The sequence below is a fragment of the Neoarius graeffei genome, chromosome 8, assembly GCF_027579695.1.
Source record: "Neoarius graeffei isolate fNeoGra1 chromosome 8, fNeoGra1.pri, whole genome shotgun sequence".
NCBI classification, from domain to species: Eukaryota; Metazoa; Chordata; class Actinopteri; order Siluriformes; family Ariidae; genus Neoarius; species Neoarius graeffei.
This window is the reverse complement of record NC_083576.1, coordinates 21,188,844-21,202,661: the sequence shown is the minus strand read 5'-3', so window position 1 is coordinate 21,202,661 and position 13,818 is coordinate 21,188,844. Positions and strand designations below refer to the sequence as shown.

At 40.7% G+C, this 13,818-nt stretch overlaps 2 protein-coding genes across 7 annotated transcripts in view; one reads left to right on the top strand and one right to left on the bottom strand.

The window, feature by feature from the left end:
• The window catches only part of limch1b (LIM and calponin homology domains 1b), a 322,052-nt gene extending 313,179 nt beyond the window's left edge, over window positions 1–8,873 (top strand). For all 6 annotated transcript variants that reach the window (XM_060927404.1, XM_060927403.1, XM_060927406.1 and 3 more), the window contains 5 exons: window positions 5,614–5,719; window positions 5,910–5,996; window positions 6,210–6,318; window positions 6,447–6,549; window positions 6,737–8,873. In XM_060927404.1, coding sequence (XP_060783387.1) covers window positions 5,614–5,719; window positions 5,910–5,996; window positions 6,210–6,318; window positions 6,447–6,549; window positions 6,737–6,762 — 431 coding nt within the window. In that variant the 3' untranslated portion in view covers window positions 6,763–8,873. The remainder of the gene's footprint in view (window positions 1–5,613; window positions 5,720–5,909; window positions 5,997–6,209; window positions 6,319–6,446; window positions 6,550–6,736) is intronic.
• A 1,659-nt stretch (window positions 8,874–10,532) lies between these two features.
• On the bottom strand, window positions 10,533–12,467 carry phox2bb (paired like homeobox 2Bb). Its single transcript, XM_060926871.1, has 3 exons — window positions 12,227–12,467; window positions 11,356–11,543; window positions 10,533–10,961 (listed from the first exon to the last, which is right to left on the bottom strand). The coding sequence occupies exons 1-3, from the start codon at window positions 12,465–12,467 to the stop codon at window positions 10,533–10,535; spliced, it is 858 nt and encodes a 285-aa protein (XP_060782854.1).
• Between the last annotated feature and the right edge of the window lie 1,351 nt (window positions 12,468–13,818).

The following is a 13,818-nucleotide window of genomic DNA, read 5'->3' as shown; positions in this document are numbered from 1 at the left end:
ACTGACCTGTTGTCGATTAACCAGATTAATTTTTAGCATTACACAACTTTTTCAGTCTTTTGTTGCCCCTGTCCCAGCTTTTCTGAAACATATTGCTAACCTCAAATTCAAAATGAGTGTACATTTAAAAAAAAAAACTAAACTAAAATTTCTCAGTTTCAGCATTTGATATATTTTCTTTGTACCATTTTCAATGACATATAGGGTTTCCATGATTTGCAAATCTTCACATTCTGTGTTTGTTTTACACAGCATCCCAACTTTTTGGAATTGGGGTTGTAATACAGTACAGGCTACCCTCTTTCCTCTCAGAACAGCCTAAATTCTTTGTGGCATGGATTCCACAAGGTGTTGGAAACCTTCCTTTAAAATCCTGGTCCATGTTGACATGATTGCATCACATACATAATTGCTGCAAATTTGTCAGCTACACATTTATTCTGTGAATCTCCTTTTCGATGGTATCCCCAAAGTGCTCTCTTGGATTCAGATCTGGAGGCCACTGAAGAACACTGAACTCAGTGTCATGTTCATGGAACCAGTTTGAGAGGACATTGAGACATTTCCATTCTGGGTATAGCTATAAAATGGCTCAGTTGTGGTTATAAAGGGATGTTCAGCAACAATACTGAGATAGCCTGTGCCATTCAAGCAATGCACAAATGTACCTCACTTTTCCCATGTGTACATGTGCATACAGCAGCATTGTTCATATACTCATTGGAGGATTAATTGCAATGTCCTTCTGCGCCAAAACTTCTCTGGTTTCCAAGTCAAATTGTAAAGTTTGTAATGATTTCATGCACAGTGATGTTGAACACAATGACAAGTTCTGTTTCTCTTTAAAGTGCACATCCTGGACCAATTTCGTGTTTTGTTTTGTTTTGTTTTTTTTATATGAAAGTATGTCCCTTTACACACTCATCCAGAAGGGTAATTTTGCACAAGGCCATCTGTCTACAGCAGAAAAAAATAAATAACAAAACGCGTCTGGAAAAATCCCAAGGGAGTCTGGAGCCAGATTCGTGACGTCACCTGCGGAAGCGCCAGCAGGCTGCGAGAGCTTGCACGGTTTCAGTGCACAGCCTGTATAGATCAAGTTTAGCAGCTAGCGATTTTGCATTGAAATATGGAATTGTTACCTGAGCGCAATGTTACTTCACCTTTGGATGAAGAATATAATGAAGTGTCAGAATTGGGGCTTCATCTGTTTGGATTTGATGATCATTCAAGTAGTGAAGACGACGGAGACAACACCGGGGATGTAAATAATACGGTCGTTTTCTCATAAACAAACCAGCGCTGATGTAGGATTCAGAAGGAGGCGTCCTGCACGTGACGTCACGAAAATCAATGTTTGCCGGGAAATCCAAATGCCAAGTTTTTTTCAGAGGCGGCCCAATTCACCTCAAATGGCTTGATTTCAACTGAATTTTTCTGGTATTGTGCAAGGTAAAAAAATTGCACAAAATGTGACAGATATTTGACCAAAGTTTAATATAAAATAGGAGCTCTTGCTCCTGAATTTACCTGTGATATGCACTTTAAAGGCTTCTATAGCGGGTGTCATTGGGCTGTGTCTCAAATCAAAACCTCTGACCTTAAATTTAAAAGTGTTTACTAAATCTAGAAAGTCCAGATGACTCAAAATATACCTTGTGATAGGTTTAAGGGGTAAATTTTTAGTGTTTGTACTAAATAGTGGTCTAGACTAGTGCATATGTTTTGCGAGTTAAAAGATGATGTTAGTTTGGACACAGTGTCACACAGATGAAGGCCTTTTTTTCTTTGTCATTTCAACCATATACAGTTGGTACAGTACACAATTAAAACGAAACATTTCTCCAGTGCTACGTTAAACATCACAGGACTATAGTCTACAGATACAACAAAGTGCAAGAGTGCAAGGCGTGCAAAAATTGCAGGCAAAGTGCAGACAGCAAGGACGGTGCAAAAACGACAACTAGTACAAACAGTATATTGCCAACCTGCGACTTTTAATGTGTGGAAAGTTGAGTGTGCATATTGAGGTAGTATATATAAAAGGGAATAAATAAATGTAATGGTTGTGTATGTGTGAAGCATTGTAAACATTGTAAAGTAATAGTGCATTATTGTTTATTGTGCAAAGACTGCAGTGGGAGTGGTGTGTTCAACAGTCCATGTGTATCAGTCCAGTCCTTCATAGTTGAGGAGTCTGATGGAATGAAGGAAAAAACTGTTACAGAGTCTGGCTGTGAAAGCCCGAATGCTTCGGTACCTTTTTCCAGATGGCAGGAGGGTGAAGAAATTGTGTGAGGGGTGTGTGGGGTCAGCCACAATGCCAGTAGCTTTCTGGATGCAGCGTGTGGTGTAAATGTCCTTGATGGAGGGGAGAGACACTCCGATCTCAGCTGTCCTGATTATCTGCTGTAGGGCCTTGCGATCCGAGACAGTGCAATTCCCAAACCAGACCGTGATGCAGCTGCTCAGAATGCTCTCAGTAGTCCTTCTGTAGAATATTGTGAGGATGGGAGATGGGTTTTCCTGAGCCTCCGTAGGAAGTAGAGATGCTGCTGGGCTTTCTTGGCTATGGAGCTGGTGTTAAGGGACTAGGTGAGGTTCTCTGCCAGATGAACACCAGATGACTCCAAGATGCACATGGATGCCAAATTGTTAATCTCATCTCATTATCTGTAGCCACTTTATCCTGTTCTACAGGGTCGCAGGCAAGCTGGAGCCTATCCCAGCTGACTACGGACGAAAGGCGGGGTACACCCTGGACAAGTCGCCAGGTCATCACAGGGCTGACACATAGACACAGACAACCATTCACACTCACATTCACACCTACGGTCAATTTAGAGTCATCAGTTAACCTAACCTGCATGTCTTTGGACTGTGGGGGAAACCGGAGCACCCGGAGGAAACCCATGCGGACACGGGGAGAACATGCAAACTCCGCACAGAAAGGCCCTCGCCGGCCACGGGGCTCAAACCTGGACCTTCTTGCTGTGAGGCGACAGCGCTAACCACTACACCACTGTGCCGCCCCAACTTGTTAATCTCATCTCATCTCATTATCTCTAGCCGCTTTATCCTTCTACAGGGTCGCAGGCAAGCTGGAGCCTATCCCAGCTGACTACGGGTGAAAGGCGGGATACACCCTGGACAAGTCGCCAGGTCATCACAGGGCTGACACATAGACACAGACAACCATTCACACTCACATTCACACCTACGGTCAATTTAGAGTCACCAGTTAACCTAACCTGCATGTCTTTGGACTGTGGGGGAAACCGGAGCACCCGGAGGAAACCCACGCGGACACGGGGAGAACATGCAAACTCCGCACAGAAAGGCCCTCGCCGGCCACGGGGCTCGAACCCGGACCTTCTTGCCGTGAGGCGACAGCGCTAACCACTACATCACTGTGCCGCCCCAAGTTGTTAATAGCAAGTAGAAATCAGTTGTAAACGTTCCAAATAAATGATCCAGTGAGTGTATATTTTAACATCCTTTCTGTGCCAGTGACTGAGAACCCTATCAGATGCTGATAGTGACTGAAGTTGTGACTATTAAGGCAGTACAGTTTTCTCAACACTAGAGGGCAGTGAACACTAATATTACATCAGCATGTCTTTTATGCACTGGTATAATCCAAGGGTGATTTGAGTCCATTAAATCTTGGTGAATTCCCTGCTCAAATGCGTTTAATATGTATGTTTAGCAAGGGAAAATCATCAGACTGAATTATTAAATTGTGCTGGACTTCACTGAATCATGCTAAAAGGTATTCATTGTCTTTCTGTTGCACCTTAAGGGATGCATAGGATGGTTAAATAATTTTGGCTGGCTTTGAGTGGTCTACCAGATATATGCCATTCAGCTAGCATGATATTGAACGAGTCTAAGAAGAGTTTAATAAAAAGCCATTATTATTATTATTATTATTATTATCTCATCTCTCATTATCTCTAGCTGCTTTATCCTGTTCTACAGGGTTGCAGGCTATTATTATTATTATCATTATTATTATTATTATTATTATTATACATTCTCTTCACATCAGCACTCTCGAAGGCCAATGCTAGCTTACCAGCAGCTCGGTGCTGTTAGCCTGACAGTCCAGTTCCCTTCCAGCCAGTGCAACATTCAGCAGTAGTGTTGGCGAAGGCCAACACTAGTGCAGTCAAGCCAGTGCTACCATGAGCTACTAGCATAGGCTAACGACCGAGAAACTAAAATTTCGGTCTCCAGACTCTTCTTTCATGCACACTCGCTACAGTATTTTCACTCATACTTAAGTATTCATTTCCCTATGTAATTTACTTAGTTACTTTTAAAATAAACATCGACAACTACACACAACTGCGGTAGCTGGCAGCCAAAATTCTCTCAAAATCGTCCGTATTTAACGAAGCAAACCTGGCGGCCATGTTTGTTTACAAATTGTCACAGTCGCACACTAGCACAGAAGTTTTACATCTCCGATGTACGACGTCGTGTTGTCTTGACAACGTGCAATATTGTAACAATATAGCACGCTCATTCTCCACTGGGTAGAGTGGCGTAATAGACTAGGATAAGCGATAGGCTAACAATATTGCGTGCTATTTAATCAAATGAATGAAACCCACTAGAAAGGAATAGAATGTGTGTGTGTGTGTGTGTGTGTGTGTGTGTGTGTGTGTGTGTGTGTGTATACACACATCTATACATACATATATACACATACATACATATATACACATACATACATACATACATACACACACACACACACACACACACACACATGTATGTGTATGTATGTTATTTACCAGCTGGGAGGTTAGTATTATGAAATACTGTGACCGAGGTCTTGAAAGTACTGAGCAAGGCCCTCTGGGCTGAGGTCAGTATTCAAGGCCGAGGTCACGGTATTTCACCATACAGACCGATCTTAAGCTGGTAAATAATATATTTATTTTTTTCTTTACCAAATTCTAACAGAAAATGAGAGCGCCCGAAAGGGAAAACCAAGCCGAGCCGCCATTTTGAATCCTCGTTCACGGCTGTAATGCAAATGGCTTCCTCCTCGGTATACAAGTGCACTTCCATGGCAGGAAAAAACTACATTTTGCCGCCTATGTAGTCCCCTATTTATACAAAATTGAGTCATTCAGGATTCAGCCATGTTTTTGCTTGGCCTTAGCAACAGTTACAGGTTTTTAGCTTTCTCCTGAAATGTTTTCTTTTATTTCTTCTTCCTCAGGGTAGTAAAACTCGCTTTCGCTGTGACCACTGTCGTTATCGCTATCCATGCTGTAAAATTAATGCTATTCTCCTGAGAAATGCTGGCAGAAATTTACAAGATTTTTCATAAAAATCTTATAAATAAATCTTCTAAAAAAGATAAATGTTGACAACAGTTGCGACTATGTTTATTGTTGTTGTGAATGAGCGAGTCACCAGAGGTCCGTAACTGGGGTCCGTATCGTAGGATACGGACCTGCTCGCCAGCCAAGCAGGATTTGATGAAAACTGCACCGCGAAAAAAATAAATGTTTTTATTCCATAGAAAGTGTGTCCTATAGGTATAATAATGTGCAGTATGTATTGTAAAATGATGCATGACTGTGTTTGGTATAGATGCCTCATGGAGCAGTAAGCAGCAGCCATCATCAGAGCCCTGGCAAAAGCCTGCCTCACAGGACAGTAACAGAAATATCCAGCCAGCGCCTGGTAGTCGTAAAAGGTGTGTGTTTGAGTGTGGTTAAATGTGCAAGGTACAGTATTTATGCTTGTGTTGTCTTTACAATGTTTGCAGCCACATAATCCGCGTGCACCCGTTCTGCATCTCCACCGAAGCTTTTCAGGTTCCATTTTCATGGCTGAAGCTGTGAGCATGGAAATGTGTGTGAATGAGTGTGGCTTCTGCTCCTCAGGTCTGGCTCCATAGAAAATGCCGGTGCAAAGTCATCATCACAGTCCATCTCGCATACAGACACACAACAACCGCCGTCCCCAAACAGGTACACGGGCGGTGCTCTCTTTGTCTGTTTATCGCACATTCTTTTCTCAGCCACAAGGGGGCACACTTTCTCAAGGTTTAACATTCATTCTCCAACCACACCCTTTTTAATTTTTTATTTTTTTTTTAATTGTGCAGCCATGCACGTATTGCCACCACTGCGGATGTCTGTGTGATGTGTTAACTTCTAACATAAAATATGCCGTGTGTGTAGATCTGTGAGCGGGAAGAAGCTGTGCTCAAGTTGTGGTCATCCACTTGGTAAAGGAGCAGCCATGATTATCGAGACTCTCAGCCTTTACTTCCATATTCACTGCTTTAAGGTCTGTATACTGCTGTGTGTACCTTCAGATATACTGTTCTTCCTTTTCAGTGTCTATTATGTTCACTAAACACTCTTTGTTTTGTCATTCCCCCCCCACACACACGCATGCACGCACACATCTTTTAGTGTGGGATCTGTAAGGGACAGCTAGGTGACACCTCCACAGGAACAGACGTAAGGATCAGGAACGGTCTGCTCAACTGTCATCAGTGCTACATCCGCTCTCGTTGTGAGTCACCTTTAGACGCACGTATATGTACCCATTCTCCAAAATGTACGTCTTGCCAGTGCGATCATCAATTAATCTTCAAAAATGATACTACAGTATACGTAACTACTTTTTATTAAAGATTATTTTTTTCATGTTTGCCGATTAACTGAATGATCTCCATCGTATTATGCCTTCTGTTTTTCAGCTGCTGGTCAGCCTACCAACTTGTGAGCAGGCACATTATGATTGGAGAACACCTAAACAACCCATCACAGCTTCTAACGATCACCCAGTGCTTGGACTGGTCACGTCTCCACCTTCACTAAGACCAGTGCAATATTTCCAAGTCAAAGCTAATTTGCTATCTTCGATATCTTCCAATAAACAAGCGTGTCAAAAGTGTGGTGCTTTTTCAATGTCCACCTCAGCTGATCAATAAAACTCTGCAGACTTTTTAAACAAGATGGGTTTTAAACTAATACATACAATTCCACTCACGTCACTTTAAACCAGCACACTACAGATAAGAGTCTTCTGCTGGGACTATGAGATGCTTATAGCCATTTTTGTATGTTCAAAAAACACAAACCCAATATATCTGAATGTCGTTCACCCATCACTATGTGAAAATGCGGTGTATATCATTAAAATCTCTGAGGTTGCAATGTTTATCTTGATTATGCAGGATTTACTTGGTGCAGTGGTCCCTTCCAATGACTTGAGATCATCCAATCTGTACTAATTGGGTGCCTATTTTCAGACAATACCAGGAAGATGATGTAGGCCACTGCAAACTGTTGGAAATACACACACAAAAACAACAACATTAGCGCACCATTATTTTTTTTAATCCTTCTGTGTCAGTAAAAATGAGAATTTAGAGCTGGTTTATCTAATTTGAATCGTGCTCCACCTCTGCTGCTGTTTCTCCTTCATCTTCTATCATGGTCTTCATAATGGCGGGAAGCTGGCCATAATCATGACTGGGAAGCAGACCATAATCATGGCTGCACCTGATCGATAGACATCCATTTCCCCCCTTTACATTTCCTGGGCCGAAGGAGGAAAATGTCCTCGCGTACCAAGTTAAGGTTTCTTAGTTTGGACTGATTAAGTAAAGCTCATGTATACCGACTGCTTTTGTGGTGACAAAAGCAATTGCATCTATCTTAAAGTCATTTTAAGATGGTTTTGGTTTATTAGTAGAAGGAATGTTAATGCATTGAAACAATGTGCCTTAGAATGAATGAATGAATGCACAAAAAGCAGCTTGAGATACAATATTGAATCCAAAGACTTTTGTCTTTAGTCAGGACAAAACATTTTTTTTGGCTGCAGAGAAGGAAAATTTAACGGGGAAATTTGGAAAATCTCTTTTTCTGATCTCTGCATCCTTCAGTGTGTATGTTTAATTTACACACACACACACACACACGCATACAAAAAAAAAAAAAACTGTTCTGTCTTAGAAATAAAGGTACCAAGCTGTACTTTTCCTGGTCAACTGCGTCATACCATCGAGAGTACAGCTTTTGTACCTTTTAGTGTGTACATTTTACCAGGAAATGTGAATATAGCATACCTAATAAAAATATAAAATCAGTAATAAGGGACATAATTTGACCTGAAGGACCACTTAAAGAAACACTTCATGCACCTTCCTTCCCAGGTAAAAGATAACATACTAAAGGTACAAAATATATACACTTGATGGTACCAACCCAGTGACAATTAAAAGTACAGTTTGGTACGTTTATTTCTATGAGAATAGTTGAGTTGTTTACCTAAATCTGGCTTTGGCTGATCCGTAAATGAGTCAATGAAAAACCACTTGAGGGTGTCCTGTTTCTGCACACAAATAGCAATACCAGGGCTTATGTTTATTTTAGAAACAGTTCTATTATCTGCCTAGAAACCACTCCACTAGCCGTGCTTAACACAGTCTAACCAATAGCTTTTTTTCCACGATACGTACCTGAGCATAAGGGTGGAAACCTAAAAGGCTTTTGCTAAAAAAAAAAAAATCGATTAATGTTCACCTTTCAATAATTTCAATCACTGGACATCTAATATGCTCTCATAATTTCTTGTATAGTCAGTGTTCTGCGCTTTGGGTCTGGTCGCGTAGCTATTAGTCATAACAGGCATATAGACTACATACAGAGCGGATGCATTTTGATATGGTCTAGGATGAATGACCTACCTTGGGAATGATATCAAATCTAAGGTATATTTATTGTGATCTTCGAATGTACACTATTCGAATATAGATTACTTTGTTGTTCCAATGCGATTGCTTTACAGTATACTCTATGTTTATAAATAAAACTCTTGGAAAAGATGATCTGATTCTGTGTCTGTTTCTTCAGCATGTTTTGGATGGAAGCTATTAAAATATGTCTGATGTTCCTATGATATTAAATGGAAAACATGGACATGTGGATAATTATTGCATCAGAAATGGGAATATGATCCAGGTGTCCAATTCGTATTCCAGTTTTCGTTTGAATAAAATAAGTAAATACATTATCCTAACATTAACCATTTGCCCATCTGACTTGTGTGTTTTGTTTTGTTTTTTTTAATGAAGTTTGAATGTTGCTTTAATGGACCGCATAAATGCCGGCTGCTGCTGTCCAAGGTACTGAAACCGACTGTGCCATTGACCTAACCGTAATCTGCTATGAACATAAAATCTTCTCATTTATGAATCCTTTGAGTCTTTTGTAATATATAAATGAAAATTTTACAATATGAAGAAATGTAGACTTGACACAATAAGTGAATGTAAACCTAAGTTACATTGACGCGACAAGTATTCTCCAACCATAAACGCAAAGCATTTTAACTAATTCAAATATCAAATTTTCAAGGTATATAATGTCTACAATGTACATCCAAGAGGAGCCAGGACCAGTGTGGTTTCATAATTATTATTGTTTTTATCATCAACAACCATGTCAATGGTACACCTGAAAAACTATGTGCACATGTAGAAATATTTCCTTCTTAAATATAAGCATCCATTACCTACATATAAATAATTCTCAAATCCCGGACAAAACATGTTACATAATGTTCACAAAATATGTCAAATTATTATAAAAATTGAACGAAATAGACAACATGCAAAAAAAAGAAAGAAAGAAAAGAAATAAATACAATGCGTTGCATCCATTCCCTTTTTCTGAAATGAATTTGCCAGTGGTAACTTTGTAAAACATTAAAAGACTGAACTACGAGGGGCGATATGGTGTCTATGTTTTTCTAGGACGATATTATACGTATTAACACTATACAATCTGAGCCACAAAAAACACAGCCGTAGAAAGACACACAAAACGTTTAAGTATTCCTGTCAACAGTGAAATATGTACGTTTGTGCCATTTTAAGGTATAATTTGCCGTAGATCCATAGATATTTAGATGAGTGGTCTTTTTTTTTTTTTTTTAGAACCCCTGGCTCTAATGCTTTTGTAACTTCATATGTAGAAATATATAACAGAGGCAGTAATTTGTGTGTACAGACATATTATAATTTATGGTACATGAATGCTTAAAAGTCGGTGTAAACAAACAGCCATGACGTCATGTCGCACCGAGTCCGTGATGAAATACTTCTTAGGCAGTCTATCAGTTATTTATATCTATATATGGTATCAACGATCACAGCTATTCAACTAGAACCAAAAGGACGCAAAACCAAAACGATGATTAGCCTATAGCTTGGGCTAACATAAGGTCTGTAGGATATAATCATCCAGCTCGCTGTGTAAACGAATGGCTATCGAAAAAGTCACATGATAGAGACCAACACGGGTCTCGTCATTTTATGCAGTTTTTTTGTTTTTTGTGTTTTTTTTCTTCAACAGTAAGCAGAGAAAACTGGTCTCCCTCATTATTTTGGCATTCCTCCTTTGATGAGTCAATGATCAGTCCATTTTATTTCTCTCCATTCCTCTGTCTTTTTCTCTCTTCATCTACTCTGACGACCTTTCAGTTCAGAACATGCTGGTCTTTACTAAAGTGGCTTTGGCTCCGTTCTGTCTTTGTAAAGATGACAGCACGCTGGCGAACGGTCCCCCGAGAGAGTCCGGAATGGAGGTTATGGTGCCCGGGGCGGATGGCCAGCCCTGACTGGGCGCTGTGCCACCCATGCCACCCACAGTCGTCTTGGCCTGCTCGACTGGCCCGTTTCCGCTCGCGCTGACCTGGGACGCGCCGGTAGGGCTCGGACCACCACAGGTGGATGCAGGGTTCGGGTTGGGTCCGGGTCCTCCTGTGCTGTCTGGGTCGGTGGCTTTTGCTTCTTTGCTGTCCTCCTCGCGAGCGTCGGATTTCTTGCCTGAGCCGCTTTTGGCGGCGGCGGCTGCAGCTGCTGCCGCTCGCTCCTGTTTACGGAACTTTGCGCGTCTGTTTTGGAACCACACCTGCAGGAAACCATGAATAAAATGACATCTAAATCTAGCCATATGATATGCAATCAATATTTGTTAAGAAATTGTCTTCATATATGGATGATTCAGATACTATATAGGCTATAATTTCTATTGATTAGGTTAAATATGATCTGTACTATTAAAGCCTATTTCTGTTTAATAATATAATTCAGTTCAATTATTAAAAAAATAAGCTAAAAAAGAAGCATTATCATATATGTATGCAATTACACCCCTATGTTGACAAATTAAAATAGGCCTATATGTCTGTTCTAAATATCCATGTAACCGGCTTTTCTGGTATAGGCTATTTAAAAAAAAATATCTCATTTTGTACATAAATAGTAACCTATGAATCAACAGGTCTTGTTGTGTGTCTATGCACCTGTACTCTGGCCTCGGTTAGATCGATTTTCAGTGCCAGCTCTTCGCGTGTGTAAATATCTGGGTAGTGGGTCTCTGCAAATACGCGCTCCAGCTCCTTCAGCTGCGCGCTGGTGAACGTGGTGCGAATGCGCCTCTGCTTTCTCTTCTCATTTAGGCCACCGTGATCGGTAAACAACTTGTAGGGAACTGTCAAAAAAATACAAAGACAATATATATAACTGTCCTACAATTCTGTAAAAAAAAAACTTTTAGGCAATCAACAGTGCAAGTCAAAATCTAGTCAGCTCTTGTTTCAGTTTAAGAAAAGAAAAGAAAATATAGTCTATATATATTTATATAAACCAAGAGATTCCTGTATCATAGTTGGAATGCGATAAGATCAAATCACGATAAAAGATAATGTTATGAAAATCCTGGCTCAGTTGTAATCTCGTTATCTGTGAAATGTAGTTAATTGAATGTTATTGGAGGCAGGATTGGAAACTTGTCATAAATGCTTGCATCCTTTTCCACAGCTGGTATACTGTAACTTCAATCCAGTTTCAATAATGAGCTTAAGTTCTTCGTTATTTCATTATTTTCGAAGGTTTATGTCTCGTCGCAAAGTAAATAAATTATGCCTATCATTTTGGCAGCTTAAGATAATTCTGTTGGCGGTTAGGGTGTGACTGGGATAGTGTAACCCCGTAACCGAATTACCGCTTGCCTGCAATCGCTTCTAACGTGATAAATTCTTTCATTTGTGTAAGCAGATTTCGTTTGGTAAATACTAAACACATTTCCATTTTCAAATGCAATCAAGTCGTCCTCGGCTATATACCGGGCCGAGTTTCGCTCTGGCTCGGTATGGGTGCTAAACGCAGGCTTACCTGCGGCGTACGGGCTGCTCTGGTGGTCCCTCAGCGTGCCCAGGCTGCATGAGCCCGGGGTCAGAGACGGACATCCTGAGGTGGCACCAAAAGTGGTCCTGATCGGGTTGTACTGGAAGCCACTGGCTTGGCTGCACGAGCTGAAGTCCGCGTAGGCTGACGCCAGGCTCGACGTGTCCATCCCGGCCATACAGGACTCGTAGGCAGAGGAATTGAGGTATGAATACTCCATTTTATACATTTGAAAAGGCTCTGTGTAAAAGGAAAGCTGCACTCCCAAAAGAAAGAGAAAAAAATTATATATATATACACACACACACATACACACACGCACACAAACGTCAAATTGAATTAAATCGGCGAGTGCATGAAAAAAATTCGAAATTTAGCAGGAAAAAAAAAAACAGCGAGCAGAGCTGGGGAGCTTGATATTTTTGGACTAGTTTGAAGGAGACTCGTGCCGTGGTAGATGTGCACTGCTCGGCGCCTGCTCCAAAACTGCCCTCCTTTATAGGAGCTGAGCCTTGTTTTATGAAAAGCCTCCCAAGGAGCCGCCTAGCCCCAGGTCTCTAGAGCATATAGTCCTCATAATAAACTTGGCTCTTTCCGCTTGGACAATAGCACAGCGTTTGGGTCTTATTGCTAGCGCTTTTTTACATGACAATAACTCATCAGTCTATTGGGCTGGCACTGGGGGGATCGGGCTGTCCAACCTCCCTATCATTGATCCCCTGCATCTCTAATTAGAATTTAATACCCCACCATTACGCGCCAGCCTCCCCCCTCCCCCTCCCCCTCCACCACGTACAGCCCTCTCCGCTCAAACCGCCATCTTGCCCTTTAATTCAATCACACCACTTGGAAATAATGAAAGTTGGGTGACGATTCTCCCTGATCCAATTTTCCCCGAGCTTTTAAGCCTTTTAACCGACCGTACACCTTGGGCTGAATTTTCGATAGCGTGTCCCCTGTCTCTCTCTCTCTCTCTCTCTCTCTCTCTCTCTCTCTCTCTCTCTCTCTCTCTCTCTCTCTCCTCGCTTCTTCTTATCGTTATCTTTGCTGTTTTACTTGGTTGTTTTGGGTCGTTTCGCTCGAGTTTAGCATCCTGTTGTTCTCAAAGTGTAAATGTCACATCCTCAGTTGGGCAGGGGGTATGCTGGGGGCTCCAGGAGATGAAAACGCATCGTATGAGCCATAAAATCAAGATGTGGATAATAATAATAATAATAATAATAATTATTATTATTATTATTATTATTATTATTATTATTATTGCTAACTAATGTTTCGCATGAAAATATTTCCTAGGCCATAATTAGTAGCCTATTTTTAAGAAAACAGAGAATGAATGGGTGAGCATTTATTTATTTATTTATTTATTTATTTATTTGGCAGCTAGAGCGACTTAAAATCAGATTCAGAGCCATTCAATGCCTTTCATTTCCAGGCTGTGGTTTTATGCAGCCTAGTAATTTGAGAATCATTTTCTAATTGGTTTCATTGCAGTTAAGCTATTATTTTCGTTAAAGGGCAAATAACATTTCGGTAATGAGGGTAACAAACTCGTAAAATAATCATCAAGCCTCTTATCT